Here is a 23245-nt window from a genome sequence, read left to right as displayed (position 1 = left end):
GTCAATTTGAATAAGAGTTGGGATTCTTACACTGATCAATTTTCTAAATTGATCATTATGTAACACGATATTCGTTTAAATTTCTGATTCACTGAATTCAATTAAATGCTTTTAATACTTATGAGTAAGCAAGCAAAGTAATAAAAATTGAGGACCTAATTGACTCATGACTAAAAAATAAAGAAACTAATAATTACAACATCAGTTGACAAATTGCAAAATAATATCATCACAAGCGGACCATATTACACTTATGGTCCTGTTAAACTTCAGTTATTCACCTCAGAACATCTAGTATAAGTCTCCAAATACGTAGTTGGAAGATAGATATTAAAACATTGCTTGTCGCAACTGGTGAATGCTTTAGTAATTGTTATCGTTATCCAGATAGTAATCAAGGATAGATCCAATTCCCGAGGTCTTATCATCGTCTATCAATGTGCCTACTATAGAGTTCTAAATAAATTCTTCAGAGTCCTTAGTTTCAAAGTGTTTGCATTAAATCTCTTGAAAACCATGAATCTATGTTCAGACAATTTCGGCTTTTATTATGTCTACTAATGACATGAATACATTAGCTCCAGCTGCTCTATTACATTGGAAAATGCAAATTTATAGACCCAAAAAACCCTGACTTTGTTGAAACCCCAACATACACCTTGATGTTTGAAACTAACAATCTAATAACTGTGAACTTGACTATCCGAACCTATGATCATCAGTGTAAATCATTTGATTAAAATTAATTACAATCATGGTTAACCTTTGATATGATATAATATGATAGTAATCCTTCCAAAAATTTTATTAGAATCACAGTAATCCTTCACTAATTACACAACAAACATTGAAAGTTGTTCGGATATGTTAAATAGGTTGTGATTATTACGGGTGTTATAAAGGATAACAATTCTAAGGCATTGTTAAGGTTTCTAAAGCTAACTTAATTACCTAATTTCGAAGTATCATTAACACTAAAAATATTATTCACCCCCCAGTTTGCCGTATATCAGTGGTGCACTTTTACTATCTCATAAAACGAAACTTCAAAACCTAGTTCTCAATGCTTCTTCATACATCGCTTGTTCGTGATGAAACATACCTCAAGAATGTACGAAATCTTCCAACAATCACCTGCTAGAAAATAGGATTTAAGCTAGCTACTTATAACGTCATCAGATGGGTGTGTTTTTGAAGAGTAGACTTGTCATGTAATACTGAGCTTACATAAATAAACTGGGTGATATCGACTAGTGCAATGTTATGATACAGTTCAACAAAAAATACATAGTATCATTATACAAATACAATATTTCTGCTTACTATTTTACAACTATAAGTTAGTACACATTTAAATTTAAAACACACCACTACATAATAAACAGTTTATGTCGTTAATATGATACACAACTTATTTTGCTTTGTTTCTAACAGATGTGTGAAACACGCGAGTGTGATCTCAATGAAAACTCGGTAAGTTTCAACGGATTTATCATTTTCAGTATTGAATGTTCCTTATCATGTAACTTTAAAGTAGTTATTTGAAATTATGAACCGATTCAAGTTAGACAACAACTGGGAACCTGGGAACACTGAACGCCCCTTTCGTCCTAGTACGAGGCTCCTCACCAGTGTAAATCCAAGAACTCGTGACCGGAGATCGAACCTAAGACCTTCGATCTTGCGCTCGAACGTTTAATCTCTAGACCACTGAGTCGATATTCAACGGTGTTAAGATTTACCTTCGACCAATCCATGATATAGTACGAGCGTTTGGTACTCTCCTAAACAATATTATTTCAGCCATTCAACATTTATGTATTGTTGTTTTTAAAATGTTTTTTCCCATAGATATTAATCAAACTGATACCATTTTAATCTATTTTATGACTTTTTTTCAAGCTTTCAATTATTAAATCACATATTTGAACTCACTACTATTCACCTAAGTTCAGATAAATAAATAGTGTTGCTGGAAATATACAACACTTGATCTTGATAAATTTGGATCGTGCAATGAGAAGGGGAACGTTATCAGAACTATGAGATATTTTTGACTAATACATTTCTAACCATCTGACCGCATGTACATTTGTTAAGACACCGTATCTTTAAAAATAAAGGATCAACTAAACAAATGAGAAGGTAATAGGAAAAAACAATGTGAAAATCAAAATGGAAACCACGCTAGATAACAAATCTTTATTACCACGGTAGGTAAAGGGTATGAATAAACTGTTTTTGAGCACATAAAGGATATTTCAGTCTTCGTATAGCCGAAAATTCAGTATTGTTAGCTTTAATACAATAGATTCGCAACATAGTCTAATGCAACAGGCTGGTACAGATATGAAAATTATACGAACAGATTTTTTCGTGTTCATATAATCTTAACCCTTCAAATCTTGTTTGAGCATAGTAATTTTAAATTTCTAGAGACGTTGAACTGGCTACTCTTGAGATTGTAATCAGTTTATCCACTAATCCGGTAATCGAAAATCATTTTCCTCACTCGTTGAATAATTAATGTAAGATTTATATTCTACCACCAATTAAAGTGAGATTTATTACCGCGTTGAATTTAGCTATTTCAATAGCATCATACGATTCTTTTTGGTTTGTGCTACTTTACTGATGAAGCCCGAAAATAAATCTGGGAAACACTTTTAGACAATGTTTCAAAGAAATATTTCTAAATGTGAATAAATGTTTGTACCTTATCGGAGACTGTAAATAAGAAACTATGGCTTGGTATGAATTAGCATTATCCAGTAATCTATTGTTTTAAAAATCCTTGATCCACACTGATTGACTACCTAACAACAACTAATCTAATGTTGTTTAGTCTTTAATATAAATCAAGTTAAATTCCTCAAACTAGAATATAGTCTTTAACATAAGTGACCTAACATTGTAATACTCCTTCTTTTATATCAAGTGATTAAAGCATCGATCTCATCAAAATTGCATGGCAGCACAAAACCAAGATTTCTGTAAACTATCTAATTTTGAATATCCACTGACATGCTTTTTTATACGGACAAACCCGCTCTGTATGTGTGAAGTAACTCCTCAATAGACGTTTTCGTAAAGATTTTACTTTCAATTTACCAATTTACAGCATCCTTCTTCCCTACCGACCAAATCAGTCACTCTATCCAGCTCTCATTACAACATAAACAATTTGCATTTATTTGATCCAGAGTGTGACGCACAAGAATCATTGGACTTTCATAAATCAATTTGTACGGAACACCAAATATTATTGAAAGAAACCAAAAATAAAAATTACAAACTTTCGATGGAACTAAGCGTCCTTAATGCAGAGATAACACATCTGGCTAGTCGACCAGAAAGGCAACTACTTAACTACCTAACGAAGTTGTAAGTTATTTAACTGAGTTGATTAACACACAATTCCGAATTATTCAAAAACATAATAACTTACAATCAATGTAAATTACACTGTTAAGCTTCTATTTCAACATTCCCTCCTGTCTATATAAAGTCATCATATCCTCTAGAAATGCTAAATTTTTATTCCATTCACAATCACAAGTATTATGCAATAAATAAATAACAAAGTAGAAACAATCTAAATGATATTTAGTTAGGTGGTTTCTTGAAGACTTCGTAGTATGTAGATAATTTACTTCAAGAACCAATGTCAGCTGAAGAAACAACGAAAACTGGAAGTCACTGGTTGGCACTTAAATTTAGTATAGTACTCCTAAGAAATACGTATCGAAGACTTCATTCAGAATTTAATGTGAAATTTTTAGAACTGTTGACCAACTTAATACTTAATGCAATACATAGTCCCACATATTCGAAATTCTTTTATTTGATTATGTATCATCATGTATTGTTTTAAAATTCTTTTAAAGACTCACTAATGGGTGAGATCATCAATATTCATTTGTAAGTACCACATATAAAATAGTTTCAATCTTGACTGTGTCCTAGCTCAACGGTTAATAGTGGAATAAAAGTAGAATATAACATATAAGTGTAATTTGTCAAACTGCAACTAATGTGAATTCCACTATTTAAACAATCCAAATCAATTTATGAAAATAATCAACAAAAAGTGTATCTCAATGCAAATATTACTTTATATCAAACTAACAGATTTTTTACAATTGATCAAATATATGTCTCTGAAATTTTTTTCCACAGTTGACGGTTGGTATGAAACCAAGTTGCTTTCCTCTTATGAAGATGTTAATCTAATTCTATATCTTCATTTATAGATTCAGAGATTTAATCTAGGCCACCTATACTCAGAATATTCCGCTTTTAGATGAATTTATCATGTTTAGTTTTGTCAAATATTTAACTTAAACCATCCCACAAATTATGATATTGATGTCTACCTTGTGGTTTTATTTCACCTATACAACTGGCTTATAACATCAATTAACAAATATCTTTAAATGTTCATTTTAATAACATTCAATAAATCTATTTTAATATTTCTAATGTAAGAAATGAATATAACTAATTGGTAACATCAGTTTTTGATTATTAAATAAAGACATCACCAGCAACGTACTTAACGAGATATCATCTAAGCATGGTAGCAATTTAGTAGTTAAGATATTGTTTTTCCATCCACTACGTTACATATTTGAACACTATTCTACCTATTTTGATTAGAGAAGGCACTCTGTATTACTAGGTTTTTGCCTTAAAAAATATAACTCGAAACTGAGTACGTGAACTTGCACACAGTCATTGAGTTGTATTATGTTACAATTGTCTATTTTTCTTTTGTATTAATAGAGAATTATCCAAAACTAACAATGATAACTTACATTATACAATTCAAAATTTAGAAGAACAAATTGCTAGAATTCATAAGGAATTAGAAGATGCTAAAGTAAGCATTGTATTGTGAATATATTTCTTACTAATTGTTTCATTTTATATTTCTGTTCTTCTTGTTAAACTAGAGAAAAGAAAATAATATTTAGCTAATCATTAAACATTGATCAATGTTATTAGATTCATACATGTACCGGTAACAGGAATCTTAATTGTGACATCGAGGTACAGACGAATTGAACCGATATGGCGATAGATATGATTCATGAAGAAAAAAATAACTAAGTAATGGTGTTGTTAATCAATAAGATTGTACTATAATAATCGATCGTTTGATCCAATATTATTCTTGTAAACTGCTTGCTATACAAGAAAATTTGAGTGAAGAAGATGACTTGTAAATTTAAGTGGCTTCTTCCAAAGGATAAGTAATTTTGCTCTGGTTATCAGATGAGTTGTAGCATAAAAATTGTATGTTGTCATGTAACCTATGTGAAAAAATGCCACTAATTGTCTGCAAGTATACATGGTGTGTATTTTTTCATTAGTAACAAATATAGAAAAGTAATAATAGATTTATAAGATATTTCGATTTTCTTGTTGAAAACAATACACTGTATATTCTTACAAACAATTGTGTAGATAAATTTATCTTACAGCTCAAATTGAAAATTTCGTATGAACAATTTCAAACAACTGATTATCTTCAGTTTGGAGTTGTGAAGATTGTTGAATTTCATTGAAATCCTGAACTGAACAATGTTAGGCCACCACTGAAAACCTGCTGAGCAGTCTTATACTGGGACGAAATAGCCGTTCAGTGCTTCCAGACTTTCAATGGTGGTCTAACAGTGATCAGTTCATCATTTCAATGGGAGGTAACTGAGTATTACCTGCAGACATTACTGTCTCAGATTTCAAAGTATTATTTGAAAAGAATCCAACTGATTCTATGAGAACAATTTGGGTTTAACGTCTTTTTGACAAAACAGATCGTTGTGTATAATTAATTTTTCCAGAATCCGTGCTGTATAATGATGTCTCATATTTGCTGATTTTGTCAGTTAAGAGTATATCATTGCATAAAGTTTTTTTCTTTTTAACATTATATTTTACCAAATAATAAATATTGAATGAAACTGTTAATTAAACCACTTAAAATTCAGTTAAACTGAAATAACTTTATATAGTTGAGATCATGAGTCAATTGAAGCTAGACCACCATGGAAAACCTGGAAGCATTGGACGGCCGTTTCGTCATCATATGCTCACTAGTGAATGGCTCCATGAGGTATTTCCTGGAGTTCTAATGAGAAGCAGTAACTAGTGGAGTCCAACCAGGTCTGTTGGGAGATATCAACTCACTGATGACATTGGTGAATGGTTGCTCAATTTCGTGGATTAGTTGAAGTTAGACATTAACATCGTTGGATGCCAGCTCAGCGGTCTAGAAGTTAATCGCTTGCGTGCCAGACTGATAGGTCCTGGGTTGGAATCTTGCGAGACGGGATCATGGATGCGCACTGGTGAGGAGTCCCACAATAGGACGAAATGGCCATCCAGTGCTTCCAGGTTTTCCACGGTGGTCTAGCTTCAATTGACTCATGATCTCAACTATATAAAAATTACTAAAATCTCCACAAAACCTTCTTCTGATAATGAAATAATTTTGACTGAATACTTGAAAACGTTTAAATTCTACTAATACACTTATATTCACATATTAGACAGTATAAAAAAACATTGTTGCTTATCATAATGTACTGACAACATTTAAGTACTATCTACATTTTGAAAAATTGGATTTTTATTGGTACTTATTTTCAGTTGAATACAAACCAATCAGAGAAAATCAGTATAAACAACCAATATACTAGCATAATTAATATAATTTATAAACTAAGAGAATGCTTATGTAGCATCGTGTTTGTTGAACTGAATAGTGACAATTTCTTTACCTTTCGGAAATAATATCGTCAGTATCAGTGTCAAATAGTAGTGACACATATAAAACAGTTTTTCCAAAAACTCACTTCTGTTTAATATGACTTTTGATTCAATCAATCTTCTCAGTGAAAATGACCAACCCAAATAATGCAGCACTGTTAACTTTAGATAAACAAGGAACTAAGAATTGTCTAGTTGACTGTAATGTAAATTGTACTTATTAGTGAACTACAGAAATTGATGGTCGTGAAAAATGGTATCTTTCCGTCTTCTTACCATAAGTACTTGTATAAACTAAAATAGTTTCGCTGTATTATACTTTTAACGATTATTTGGAACTTATTTTTTGTTTTTGTTACCCTGAGCTTGTCAGGTAAATTATGTATGACACAAATTTCATTGTTGTATAGTCCCTTCAAATCTTTATTTCCGGAAAAATATTAATTTCAGTGAATGAAAGTTTTTTTGCCGCTTAATACATATCCTTTGATATCAATAAATACATACAGTGAATAGCAACAATTTTTAAATGGATTACCAAACGGTGTAGTCTATTCACACATCATTTTTACTTTAAGAAGTAAGATTCGTATCAGGGTAATAAAATTTTACGTCCTGACACATTACCATCATTGTTTCTCACAGGAAACACCAATTCCATCAGGGTGGGTAGTATCCCTTGCTGAGGATTCTTTAACGACACAAAACCTAGACCAAGAGTTCTCTGTCGACTATGTTTAACCATCTGAAATCCCAGTCTGATAACTGCTTCGTCGTAAACACACACCTGATAGATATGTGTTTAGTGATTTTGAAAAGGACAGCGCTTATTCATTTGTTATTCATCTTATTGCATTCGAAAATCGATAAAATATCAGCTTTATTATATAGGCACGTTTGGTTAAATTGAAAAGTATTTCCATTTTTATAATATTTTTGTAATATTCATGAAACTACTTTTGACTATTTAAGTAGTCACTTTCACTCTGATGGTTAACTCAATCATCAGGACTATTACACTCAACAATAAGCATGTTCTCAAGTACATACTTCTGTTGTGAAGTTCTCATTCAGGCATAGAGGTTAGAAAATCTTACATTGTTTATGACATGTGTGGTTAACATTCATTGCCTATAATAAATAGTCAGTGATAAGTAATGTATGATTCTTCACTTTTGTTCATCTTTTAAGCCAGTTTGCTCCGTTGAAATAAGTATTCTTCAGTTCACTATTCTTGTATATGCATCATCTCATGATGTGATGAATTTTGTCAATAGCTAATCAGTAAAACGTCACATAGAATATTCGTCAACACTTAATATTCAACGAAAGTTGACCATCTTAAATAAGTGTTTTAGATAATAAATATATTCTACTCATTGGGATATAACAAGAAATATATTTATGAATAACTTCCTAACAAATGCCCCATTCAAGTGTATTAAAGTTTATTTATCTCTGTCTATTTGATAATCATTTGAAATGACAAATCTACAGTTTGTTAAAATAATATTTCTAATACTCAAGTACTTACAAAGTCATATTGTGGTGTGGGTTACTGATATCCACATAAGTACTATATGGTGATGGTCGGGCATTGAATGTATTTCAGTAGAAGATCGATAAGGAGAGAATGGGAACGGCATGCAATTGGTACGAAAATGCATGAACAGTTATAATCAGAGACTATGAACGTATATTTGCAGAAGAAACAGTCAAATTGAGATATTTGATTGTTATTTTGCAAATTAATTGTTTACTGTATAGTTATCAGAAATTAGTGAGATAATCTGTAATGTTGTGTTAAATGCATTCGATAGTCCTCACTTGTGTTTTAGTGATCTAATATATGACTTTTGATAATCAATTTAGAAAGCGTCATTAAGATATACTTACCATAGAAGTGAGAATGGTTTATTTTCCCGAATTTTTCTAAGTAACAATTTTAACTAAAATGAACTACATTTCGGACAAGAATTATATTTTGGTTAAAAAAAGTGCGATGCTAATTGATAAACCATATTTTCATTGTTGAAATCATGAGTTCATTGAAGCTAGACCACCATGGAAAACCTGGAAGCACTGGATGGCCGTTTCGTCCTATTATGGGACTCCTCACCAGTGCGCATCCACGATCCCGCACTCGCGAGACTCGAACCCAGGACCCACCAGTCGCGCGCCAGAGCACTTAACCTCTAGACCGCTGAGCCGGCATCCAACGATGTTAATGTCTAACTTCAACCAATTCACGATTTTGAGCTTCCAGGTTTTCCATGGTGGTCTAGCTTCAATTGACTCATGATTTCAACGATGAAAGTACCGGAATCTCCACAAAACCCCTTCTGATCTAAAACCAGATTTTGTTGTTGGATTTCACTCACTTTATGTACAAATTTAACTGTTGACTAATTTATAAATTATATTCCTACTAAATTTGTTGGTATGACATACTGTATCAGACTACTTATAGGTGATTTAATTTAATTTTCCCAATGTTGATTTCGACGGAATTTGTTAAGACAATTAATTGATGTTCAATTTAATAAACACAAAAGTTGTGTCAAATAGATTGCAATCAACCCAGTGATAAAAATTCTTTTTAAAGTGATGATATATGCTAATGTATTAGTTTAGGTATTAAAAAATCATTTGTATGTCTGTTTACATGAAACTTGGTCTCTAGAATTGCAACTATTAAACAAGTTAAAATATGACTAACTATTATAACTTACTAGTAAACAACTAAAAGAAATAAAACTATTAAAATATTTAGAACGTTAACACAGATGAGAGATGTAACATGCTTACTAATAATATTCACCGATTCATGAAGTCCATATGCTAACAATATATAATTAAGCAGTACAAAGTTTGATTTGCATAACTTGTACTTTGAAGAAGTGAAAGCTCTGTTATCAAGTAATATGAAAGTTGATAAGTCAACTTGTCACTGTTTTCACCCAATGAAATAATATTAAGTAATTAAAAATTAACTAGAAATTAATAAGATTAACTATTTACTATTTTCACCGTGTACTAAGATCATCTGATCAACTTTTAGCATGAATAAAAAAATATATGTATAGTCTGTATTATCCTAAGTTGTTTCCGACTTCAAAATATGATCCGGTACTATGGTAGTATATACAATACACGGATTCTCTCTTTTTGTAAGGTTCACCACATTTATGGATAAGTAATCAGTAGCTGTTACTTATCTGGAACTCTACCCAATACAATACCAAGGAATAATTATCAGTAATTAATTACAATAAATTTAGATCTTTAGGATTTTTATTTCCATTATGAAGTTCACAACAGTTATCTTTTAAAGGCAAACTAGTACTAGTTAACTACTTTTAATCAACCATAGTGATTTCAAAGTGGTAAGATATTCAGAAATCATACTTTTCAACATGAACTCACATACACATATTAATTGTAGACCATCTTAGGTGAGAATGATCTCAATGTTTTCCTCACATGTATAGTTATTATTTAATTGTAAGTACAAAGTAGTCACACAAGCCTGCTTACATTAGGTTTTCCCCTTTCCTCTGTTGGTTGACTGAATTATGAAAACCTCGACATCTGAGAGGATGCACGGAATAAAATAGACAGTTTGGTTGCAGCTAGACGACTTGTAGTTCGCACATGACCTAGACCGTCTATCCCATACACGTCAACAAATGGGGACGAACGCAACTAGTGTAGTAGCAGTCTCTGCATCAGTAGACCTCAACATACACAAGAATAAAAAAGCAAGATCCTCAAATGCAACACAGAGAACACCAACACAATCACACTTGATGGAGAAACTCTAGAAGAGATGGAAAGTTTCACGTATCTGGGTAGCATCACCGATGAACGTGGAGGATTGAATTCCGATGTAAAGGCAAGGACTGGCAAATCTAGGACTGAAGTCATACAGTTGAACAACATATGGAAAGCAAAACAGATGTCTTCAAACCAACATTGAAGTGAGAATTTTCAAAACAAACGTCAAGACAGTTCTACTGTATGGAGCTGAAACTTGGAGAACTACTAAAACCAACATCAAAAAGGTACAATTATTTATAAACAATTGTCTTCATAAGATAGTTAATGTCCATTGACCCGATACCTGCTTTAAAAAACAACAAATTGACTTACAGCTGAGGAGGAAATTAGGAATAGACGATGGAGGTGGATAGGAAATACATTGAGGAAATCATCAAACTGCATCACGAAGCAAGCTTTAACTTGGAATCCTGAAGGGAGACGGAAAAGAGATAGACCAAAGGACACACTGCAACGAGAATAGGATGCAGACATGAGAGGAATGAATAGTAAATGGAAACAACTGTAAAGGATTTTCTAGGACAGTTAGATAGGGAATGCTGGTGGTCGGCCTATGATCCTCCACGAGGGGTAACAGGCGTAAGTAAGTGATAAAGTATTTGACATCTAAACTATTTAATTATATTATATACTAGTTAAATATTAATTGAATATCATGTATCTGATTATCATTATTTATACTAATGACTAAAATAATTCATACCATGACTTATATATATATATGAAACTATTGGAGCTTACTCTCAGTATTGTTCAGATTTAGTCACGCTTATTCATTTGCCTTAATTTTTATTTATTTCATTAAAATCAAACCAAATTTTTAAAACAACTTATTGCTTTGTTCTTTGAACAGAATAAACTCAATAAGGAAGATGGTACACATATGGCGCTCATGAGAATGAAGTAAGTTCTTCTGAATTGTTATCCATTACTTACTGCTTAAATTGTTTCATGTAACCATCTTTTAGTATGGAACTTTTCAACAGAATAATTTTATAAGCTAACAGCTCATTATACCACTATCATAAAGTGACTTAATGTGGAACAACAGGAGCTATATGAGTGACGTGAAACAATTCCTTCATACGATGAAAAGTTACAAGATGTGACAATTGGTTAAAAACTTATTTATCATTTGGTATAACAAAACTTATGTCTACAAATTATTTGATATAAGATGTTTTCTTCATAAGAATGTCATTGAAAACATTAATTTAACAGTAGGATAAGTACCTCCGTTAGTCATCAATGAAACCAATAAAGCTTCATCTTAGTTATTAGTCTTCACTCTTCACTATTATTATCACTAACATGTAGAATTCTTGGTAGTCTTTAAAATTTATAAGTCTGATATTACTTAATTTATTCGGAAATGATTTACACTTAGTTTTATTTTTCATGACTAAAAGCAAATACACAATTTTATAGAATTGAGACGAATAACATTGGCTAATATTTAATTTAAATAAAGCAAGTACAGCAACCATAGTAGAACAAGATGGTGAAATTTATTTCGTAGATACTTTTTAGCTGCTTGCAACCTAGAAATAAAAGTAACGATTATTTATAATTAATGTACACACAAACCACATTAATATAAGATTAGTACAATGAATTCAACAGTTATACAAGCATAAGAATTTGTGGAGATTGTAGTATTTTAGCAGTTGAATTCACAAGTCCGTCTAATCTAGATCACCATTCAAACCTGGAAGCGCTGGACAGCCGTTTCTTCTTAGTATGGGACTCCTCAGCAAAGGACACCCACGATCTCGCACGCAGGACTCAAACCCATGACCTTTAGTCTCGCGCACAAATACTTACCCTCAGTGATGATCTAGCTCAGATCGACTCGTAAATTTAACCGATAAAATACTACAGTTTCCACAAATCCTCATAATGATAATAATCATGTGCTCACTAGTAACCAGCTTCAAGATGAATTTCCTGGAGTTCCAGTGAGAAGCTATGACCAGTGGAGTCCAATCCATGTTGGGTGTGAGACATTTATCCACCTCAGACATTAAGACCGTCGGATGTCGGCTCAGTGGTCTAGAGGTGAAGCGTTCGTACACGAGATCAAAGGTTCTGGTTCGAGTCCCGTTTTCAAGTATTATTAAGTGATATTGTCAATGATTATGTATATATTATTATATGTGAAAGTTCTAGAGAAAAATATATGAAGACATATTTCTAGTGAATATATATCGATACCAAAATGATGCAATAACAATCATAAAATTTGATAGAATAACAAAATAATTGTACAAATTAGCTTTAAAACTAAAGTAATAGCTAATATAATTAAGTGAATTAAATGATTTCATTTTTATTATAACTTCAATTGTTATTTTGTTTTGTTTTATTGATATTTATCAATAGGGAAAATTATATCACGTTTATATTTGATAGTTCAATTAGAGTTAAACTTTCAAATGATATTTTTTCCAATAGTTGAGATCATGAGTCAATTGAAGCTAGACCACCACCATTGTGAGACTCCTCAGCAGTGCACATCCACGATCCCGCCTCGCGAGATTCGAACCCAGAACCTATCAGTCTTGCACGCGAGCGCTTAACCTCTAGACCATTGAGACGGCATCTAACAGTGTTAATGTCTAACTTCAACCGATCCACGAAATTGAGCGACACATCCATCATTGTCTTCAGTGAGTTACAATCTCACAACAGACTCATGATCTCAACCATTGAAATTAATATCCACAAAACCCCTTCTGATATTTTTTCTTGGTTAGATTTAAAATAAATTTTTTATTTTGTAAACTATTCACTAATGAATCAATAATGAATTTCTATTGACTATTCCTTTTTTCACGTCTTCTTCAATGTCAGTCTTGTTATTAAATCATATCACTTTAAAATACTCCAAAATCTAGGCTGATTGCATTTTACTTTTTTATGTCGGAATTTTGTAAATATTCTTTTTTGGATATTTTAACTACTCTTAAAGAAGTATTTACAACCTTGGAAAAATAACATAATACGTTTGCAACTATTGTCAGATTCAAAACATGGAACACAATCAGTTGGTTATAATCAAGAAAAGTTTGGTAAAATGGTAATACAGTTCCTTTGCTTGAGAACTTTATTACTATTATTCTTTTACATGACACAACCATAGAGTCCACCATCTTTCTTTTTGTCTGGAAGCTATCATCTTAGAAACTCTGTATAACATGACAATTATTGTTGTCTGTCGGTGAATATAAAACCCGATTTTATGTAGGTGGCTATTTATCATTCTAGTTGTTTATAAGCCAGATGTCTGTCGTTCAGACTGGAAAGCAAACACGTTTCTATTTTATTATCGATCATAGTCATAGTGATTTATATTCAGTCCAGTTGTTGAACATTTCATTTCTTTTTATAACACAGAATAGATTGGCTTGTATTAATCGAATTATTGGTTGTTCAGGGTAGACATTGTGCACTACTATCTAAAAGCAATGCAAGTAACTTATAGGCATATACTCCAAAAGTTTTGAGTAAAATAAAAGTCGATAATGAACACGTATGGTCACTTCAAAAAGGACAAATCATGAATTGATATTTTCTAAGTTATTTCTATCGATTATAAAACCCTATAAAAAACTTTTAAACACGTTAAATTGTCTTTTCATACAAAAGTTACAAAAGTAACGTTTAAACTTTGTTGAAGGGAAATACAATAATGGACTGATTTATTCATTTATGAATATTTAATCAAATCTTTGGATAAATTTCCCATGATATAACAAACAACTTCAGATATCTAATGCCGTAATATTTTTGTCAGTATACCCATCTGTTAGAACGATATTAATAAACAGAATTAGCATTACATCATCAAGGTTTTACTTTTAAAATATATGTTTCGGATAGTTTGGAAATGTTATTTTATCATCTTTCAATACTGTTAACATCATTGACTGATTGCTAGATAAACAACAAAAAGATACTGGACACCACTTTGATTTTAGTTTTAGACTAGCAGTGAGCACGCTTACAATTGTCTGAGGAATTGAACATCAATAAATATCCGATATTAAGTAATTTTCAATGTCTGTTTATAACTACCAACCCAAATGACAATCTTAAGATCCCCCAAAACACAGTACAGATTATTTCTGAAGAGTTCAAGAAAAATCGAGAGAATTACACTTGACGTCTAACTGTAAATGCATACTCTATTTGTTTTTCTCAAAAATACAACTGTTATATCTGTTGTAAAAATAATAATAATAATGAAGAATGTTTACACAAACAACATAGCTGTAATAGGAATAATTTATTGTCGTTAATCTCCTCAATATTTTCAAGTCCAGTGATTTGATAAACGAGTTAAAAGAAAAGAAATTCTTTATCGAATTTAATTTTCATATTGATCATTGAATGGATTACTTTTTCATCTGTCATTTGAATGAGATACACTCATATATATATGTATATACACATGACCATTCAATTTTCTCCAAACACCCAACTTACAATATAATCCATCAATCACTCCAAATCTATGATGTTAATATTACAAAATAATATTTAATAATCGATTGTTTTCCCTATCGATTATCTGAACACCATTGGATATGTGCACGCTAACAGAATGTCGATTATTTTAACGGAAAACTCTGTAATAATTTACACCAGTTTCATTTAATGTAATGGTTTAAAAACCAGTAAACATATTTATTCTACAATACCCTTTTTTGTTCAAGAATATTTCTAATATTTTATAAGATAGAATAATGCTATTTGTAAACCAACTACACGCTCCATTGAAATCACGAAGAACTTTACACAAATATGTATCATTTTAGGTTAATATAACTTATATCAACATAGAGGAAGAGAATATCCAAATGGTGGTGAATAGGGAAGTATGAAGTAACAAATACATTTAGAAAATAATAATTATGGAATGACAAAAGTGTTGGTTTTAGATATGTTGGGATGATACTGCCAATTTATCGCAATAGACATGACAAGCTCAGGAAACATTAAGGAACATTTTATCCAATCAGCGTTTGATTAGAAGTTCTGCTAGAAACATCACGAAAATGAAAAGTCACATGTAGAGGTTCTGATTGGCTGATTACTACACTGCTACTATGTTAAGTAGTATTCTAGAATTTTCAGGAAAACCCAAGGACTTTTAAAATACTATAAAAAGCCTACATTTTTTGTACATAAATGAACCTTTGAAGTAAAGTGCCTTTTCTCTCGTGTTCAAGTCGCTGTGTAGTTCTAGCTTGGGGGCTACGAGAATAACTTAGGATCCGAGTATAGCGTTCAATCATCAAGACTTATCAAGATATAAGAAGATAAAGGACTGGTGTATCAGCAAAATTGTGATTGATTTTTAATCATATCACTTAGAGTTTTTATCCAAACTTTTTATCAAAAAGATCTCAAATAAGAAGTCTACATATCTCGAACATGACTCGAACTAACACAATTATGTACTCCATAGACTTATAACATTGTTTAATTTGACCACCCTTGCCTTTCTTTAAAACAGTTTCTAGGCTGACCAACTCTGAACATCTCGTTAAGCAGTAGCTAAGAATTACACACTAACGAACCAAATATTCCATCACAGCTTTTATGCAATAGCCAGACACATTACGCGTTTGCTCACTTATTAACGTTTGACTAAATCAACCACTGAATAAAAGGTGAATACAAAAGCGTTCATTTCCTATGTGAATTATTCTATTCAAAAAAATAGTTACCATTAACAGAAATATTGCTGAAATGATTCCGATTGTCTGACAAATTAGAAAAACCAAAGAAAAAATTTTTTAATTTGCTTGAGTTTCAGACGAGTAAAAAAATATCTTTTCATAGTTGAAATCATGAGTCAATTGAAGCTAAACCAACATGGAAAACCTGGAAGCACTGGATGGCCCTTTTGTCCTATTATGGAACTCCTCAGAAGTGCGCGTCCACGATCCCGCCCCGCAAGATTCGAACCCAGGACTCACTAGTCTCGCGTCAGAACACTTAACCGATAGAATAGAAGTCAAACATGATTTACAGAAATATACGAATATTACTATTTCTTAATTGTTAACATATCTATGTGAAATATAATATTCTCTTTATTTTCCTAAATACTTTTCTTTCTTAAATTCTAATAGTTTTCATTTAGAAAATGAGGATCAACTAACCATTTCAAACTAGCTTTTATTCTGTGTATTTATTACATCATTTATTTAGAATTACATAATATCCTACCTGTTCCCATTACCTGATGAACATTAACCTTCCATGTATTTATATACGAATTTACATTCATGAGAATGAATTCTTCCACAATAATATTTTTCAGTGCTCGATCAATCTTATTTCTTCATACTATGACTAAATAAATAAATTTTGCGTTATCTGAAAGACTATAGTTCTTTGCATACATCATGTCTTCTTTTGCTTATTAGGATTTTCAGTTCCGTATCGAATTCACAATCTCAAAAAAAAAATCTCAAATCTTTATCCGTAATTACGTAAATTTAGATTGGAAAAGTTGGATGAAGTTCCCACTTCTTTCATTTCTTTCTTAAAATTGGGCTTTGATTGTTTGCGCGAGAAATTTTACACACGAAAATCTCTGTTCTGTACTGTGTATAAATTCAACTGTCAGATATTGAGCAACCAGACAATATTGATAACTCTCATATAATAAACCTTTATTAACAATTAAAATACCAACTTATGAAAATGTGTTATTCCCTTCTTTTGAAATCCTTATTCGTATGAAACTCTTGCTAAGTCTGCTGAAATAAAGAGACATTTTTTTCATATCTTCTCATGTACTCATTTTTATCTTTTGAGTAGTTTGAACGATAATGAGTTAACTATGTGATACAATAAACAGTGCAAATGTGACCTTTATAGTACCATCAAATTTCGAGATATATTCAAAGTCCACTCACTCTCTATCAGATAGAATTATATTGTCATTACATAACACACTACGTGGTCATTTAGCAATAACCATTATCTTGTCATCTGGTCCTAAGTACTGATCAGTTTTTTTTACTTCTCTTGTAATCAACCGATATTTTGTTTTAATTCCCATTATTAGTCTTCGAATTCATCAATTAAAGCAAATGGAAATTAAAGCCCATAGTCTCCAAAATGATCAATGTATGAGTATACAAACAAAAGAAAAGGAACTAACAGAGGCAATTAATAAAGTGAGATGACTTGTCTTTTTCAGCGTTTTTCTTCTACTATTTTATGTTAAAATCATTAATGTAATAATGTTGTTTAATGGGATCAAATAAAAGTTCAGTTTTAGGTTAAATAATGAGAAAATATGTGGCTTGAAAGAAACTATTAAACCTCTATACGTATCAAAGTGCTTTGCTGTAGTTTATTACGGATATATGTGACATAACTGTTTACTTAAATCTTGTCACTTTCGTCACGATTTACAGTGGCTATGGTGAAATTATTATTTGATCGAGAGATTGTTTGTTAGGTGGTCGGATATAATCAGTGGGAAGTTTTGGATTTAGGTTTCGTGCTAGTTGGTGGCCGACACCAAGCTATACACTACAGTTAATTGGTGGTGTTCAGTCATTGAAAAAGGAATAGACTAATAGTTAGTGAACCAAAGGATAAAAGCTTGCACTTTTTTCTTAGAAATGTGAAAACCCAAGGTATAGTAAGCCACAAGTTAAGAAGAATTAATCATTGCTTGATCAGTACAGTTTGCAGAATATCATAAAAGTGGGCCGTAATTGCTTAACATACTTATCCTATCAATCACTGGGATTAATTGTTAAGGTCACTAACGAATAACCTGACTGATTTAAAGTCCTAGTCTAACTGTTATTTCAATAATATTATACATCGGCAGTTATGATTTTTTCATATGATATCAATATTCTGTAATTCATCACTTTTAGTCACATCCTATGGCCCAATTATCTCTAATGTATGCAGTCATATATATATTCAAAACTCAATTTTGCCTAATTGATTTTTTAGAGATTTTTTCATGTCTTCTCTACTTTCTGATTTGCCTAAGCGAAAACGTTTCGTTTATTGGATTACAAGATAGAAAGCAGTATGTCAGAATAAACATCAATTAATTCAGTAAAGAATCCCACTCAACCTTTTCCTCATCTTTCATAATTATAATACTAATTTTTGAAAAACCATACTTTACTTCACTTACCATCTCCACTCCTCGCATACAATATGTTATCCCCATCACTCTAACCTAATAAATTTCATTTTAAAACTTCCATAATCTTTTGTTACTGAGGCTGATCATTTTACCTAGTTTCTTTAGCTCATTTATTCAAATTTTTAGGCTCCATGACGACTCTTACTTTAATCTTCAGATGAACAAAACATATTTTGTTTACCTTTGATAAAATATTATTATTAAGCCACGTATTATAGACGATCAGAGTAAACATGATACGTATTTGTGATTTTACATTTTCAAGAATAAAATCAATAAATAGGGATATATTCCGTTGACCGCTTCACCTCTTCCTCTCTTGTTTTATATCTCAAGAGATCAGCAAGACGTATCTATAACCTGAAAGAAATTGATACACAACACAAAATTAGGACCACCATCATCTAATGTTTAAGTATTTTCACGATTACGTAATAATAGTTTCCACCTTACCTATTTTCACGTTTTGATATGATTTTTGACACTTAAAAAATTCTCATTACAAACCTACATTATCGTATGATTCTTTTATTAATGGTGTAGATGAATTTATTGTCCGAAGTCTGGGCTAATGAAACGCAAGTCAAAATTGAGATAATTCAAAAATTACGCGAAAATCTTAAATTTCTGTCAGACAAATCCCCCAAAGTCCAGATAACGAATAAAACAATTCGAATACAGTACACTGACAGCATAAACAATAATGGTGAGTAGTTTTGCACCTAGTTATTTATTCTTAGACATATTTCAAATTACTCAAATAAAACCCATAACATGACCGATGTATAAGAATATCATAAGATCTTGGATAGTCAATTTTCAGATGTCTAATGGTTCGTTTGTTTAGCGATGCGCATTTTATTGAGGTGAATACTTAGAAATTTATTACTAGTTCTACTCAGCTACTTAGATGTGACCTTAGTGAAATGATGCATAAGAAAAAATTTTTCAATATCTTAAAAAAACTTCCGAAAGAAAGTTTCTTAGCTACAATACAAGATAAATCATATTACCAAAACATTATAAAATCACCACAAAGAATCACTGAGATATAATGAACAAAACCTCTCTGAACGTTTACTTTCAAATAATATCAGTACGAATGGTTTTATAGAGTTCCTGTAGCTATGTAAAAATGATTCTACCGGAATTTTTCAGCTGTCGTTTTAGACTGCATAAATGACAAATATTTCTAAAACAAATAATCCCAGCACAGTTAACAAATACGATATCGACAAAACATATAGAGAATACATATAGAAAAATTCTAGCAGTTCATTTTCTAAAACTTCATTCTTATGTTGTTTAAAAAGACAAAATAATTATCAAAACTAAACCATCCAGTTTAAAGACTACAGAACTAAGAAAATCCTTCTCCCAAGCTGATCGTTCATCTGACACCAGTGGGAGTTTTCACGAAGCTTAGTGTATTATAGTCACCTGAAGGACTTTCGAAAGTCAGATGGCACTGGATACTTGTTTTATTTTAGATTGAAAATAGCTATTGATGTATATTTTTGATCCTATTAAGAATCTCCCCCCAAGTCATTTAGGTTTCATAAGGGAGGAAACCCAATGGTTCACAGTCTGCAACTTTAGTTCTGTTTCAAGTAAGCAAACAAAATTTCATACAGCTTGTTCCTTTGATGAATTCGAATAAATTCAAAACAACGATTGAGGAGGGATAATGTGAATTTATTTTATTTCATGGTTTCTCATCATCTGCATACAGCCATATTCATATTAAAGTTCAACATCGGTACATAATATAATATCGAGCAATCCTAATTCTTTTCACAGTCAATGTCGGCTGTATACGTCTGGTAAGAAACCACGAAATAAAATGAATTCATATTATTCTGCCTCAATTGTTATGTTGGCTTTATTGAAACACGACTTAGTTAACTTCACTTATTTTTATACCCTCCGCTTATAATACTCATATATTCTTACCACTTTATTTTCTCATTTCATCTTTCTAGGTGTACAGATACCAGACATACAAGAGCCTCACCTACCATACTCGTTATTCAGTGCTTTATGCAAAGAAATACGCCGCTTACAATCTCGTTCGGTCAGTCTTGTAGAAGCATTAGATTTATTGAGCACAGGAAGTTGCAATCCAGAAAAACTTGACCATATTAAAAATTTAGTATTTTCTTCAAACCAAACAAAAAAGTGAGTAGAAAATTTTAAAGCTTTTAGTTACGATAGAAATTCTGACGTAATAAGGAAGGAAGGAAATGTTTAAACACAATAAAATAAATTAGTTTATAAAAACTAACACAGAACAGCTTGGAATACCTTTGTTATTTCCGAGAAAATTCCCTCAGAACATTTTTCATGGATCCTGATTAGCTACTAATAGGTGTTAAAATCTACCCTCACGTGGAGTCTAAGAACTAGATATCAAGAATAGTTATTCAAAAAAGGCCATCATCGTTAACTGACACCAACTAGCGAATTATTAAAAACTAGGAGGCGCTGAACATATTTTAACCTAGTTAGGAACTCTTACAATGTCCAGCCACGGCGCCATAGTGAATTGTATCTAGAATATTTCGGTATAATGGCAAACAAGATCCACACTCTTAAATTTCTTCAGTCCTTCTAAAACACTGAATTTTCGCCTAGACGATTAGCTGATTCTCACTAATCCCTCATCTAAGGCCTCAGTATTTCTATACAAGTTATAATGTCTATTTTAGTAATTTACGCATATTTATCTTGTACCGAATTGACAGTACATACACCATGAATTGGAAGAATATGTCTTTGAACAATGTTGGCACTAATATCAAAAGGAATATGGATACAAGACCATTTAACACTGTTCGATCTGTAAAACAACGTAATAACGCGACTGTATCGTTGAAAGCCCGTTCACCTGGAAGGCCTTCGAGTGTTCCCGTAGCTCCTCGTCATGGTAAACATGTAACAATCAGTGATAATCGCAGACAAAGAATTTCATCATGCAAAAATTATTCTTATGACAATTCTAAAAATTTGTCAGTACAAGAATCAAGTAATGAAAAAACAGTCTATCCTAACCCACCCACTAGTTTACAAGTAGAAGATTCACTCCCACCATTTCAACAGCAACATGAACAACAACAAGATCTAGTGCAAGTAGAATTTTTGCAGAAACCACAAGAACAACAGCTATTTTATCATTATAATTTACCAGTTTCTTTCAGTCCACGTGTACAACGCCGCCCAGTTTCGTTTTATTTAAGTCGAAATATAGATAAATTTGTAAAATTGCCAATTCCAGAAGCTGATGAAGAAGAGCAAACTGATGATGACGAAGAAAACATTAGTGAAGGGGAGGTTGAAGATGAGGAAGAGGAAGAGCTGTACGAAGAAGAGAACGAAAACGTGGAAGAAGTACAAAATAAAAATAAAGAGCTTTGTGATAATCATATTGAGTCCTATAACCATGAAGGTATTGGGGTAGAAACATCCAAAGAAAGAAACATTATATTAATCAGCAATCAGTCTTGAGTGCATACATATTTTCTCAAACTTTTATTTGTAAAATTTATTCAATTTGTTATTACCCAGGCCCGTAGATAAATATTAACATAACACTCAATCATTTTGTATCAATCAAACTTAAGACCTAACAACCTGTGTACAATAAACTCACATTCCTTTCTTACATTGTAACATTTTTGTATTATTTACAAGCCACATTGCGTCTGTATTAATCAAAAATTTACTGTAATAACCAAATATTACATGGATCGAACAAAAACGGCTGTGTATATGAACAATAAAATACGACCTTTTTTTCATATTACATACAGGTAAACAAATGAGTTCTATATCTTCACCAAATGTACCCCTCTCAAAATTCTTAAAAACATTTATTTCTCAATATACAGGAATTCCTTTCATGTCTTGTATTTCAATTGTTTATACAGCTCATGCAGAAGATGTAACTATTTTTTTATCTATTAATTACTTCATATTCTTCATTCATTCCTCCTTTATTTTAGATTCTATTCTGTGCCCACTAATACACACACTGATTTCAATGTTTTACTCCTATGTCATATGTCCAAGATTTATTTTTCTCTGAATCCTTACTTTATTCTAACACTTTTTGCTCACTTCCTGGTCGACATCGATTCTTTTTCTACATGTTGTATAAATAAAAAAGCACTGTCACTAAGCACAAATTATCGTTTTTTTAAACAGTGAGCTCAATAGTAATTAATTCATATTTATATAAATATATATATTTCCTAAATATACTGTTATTATTTTACTATTATTGTTTTGATGGAATAAACTGTGCTCTTCAACGCTTTCGTCTTCATTTTCTTATAAAAGCATTGAACTACTTTGAAACTAAGCTGCGATCTACACACTGTTGTTAAACATCGAGATCTACAAGTTTCATAGTTAATACAGTATGGTGGAACT

The 23245-nt window shown here is 31.5% G+C and overlaps 1 protein-coding gene across 1 annotated transcript; it reads left to right on the top strand.

Annotated features, from left to right (window-relative positions):
• Positions 1-1434: 1434 nt before the first annotated feature.
• On the top strand, positions 1435-22836 carry Smp_161710 (hypothetical protein; the record flags this gene model as incomplete). The annotated part of the gene is made up of 9 exons (XM_018793791.1): positions 1435-1473; positions 3122-3384; positions 4786-4882; positions 11468-11517; positions 17702-17813; positions 19358-19520; positions 20797-20992; positions 21523-22069; positions 22816-22836. 9 exons carry the CDS (start codon positions 1435-1437, stop codon positions 22834-22836), a joined length of 1488 nt encoding a protein of 495 aa, XP_018648268.1.
• Between the last annotated feature and the right edge of the window lie 409 nt (positions 22837-23245).

Source organism: Schistosoma mansoni, chromosome 1 (assembly GCF_000237925.1).
Source record: "Schistosoma mansoni strain Puerto Rico chromosome 1, complete genome".
Classification (NCBI taxonomy): Eukaryota; Metazoa; Platyhelminthes; class Trematoda; order Strigeidida; family Schistosomatidae; genus Schistosoma; species Schistosoma mansoni.
This window is presented reverse-complemented; position numbering and strand designations above follow the sequence as displayed.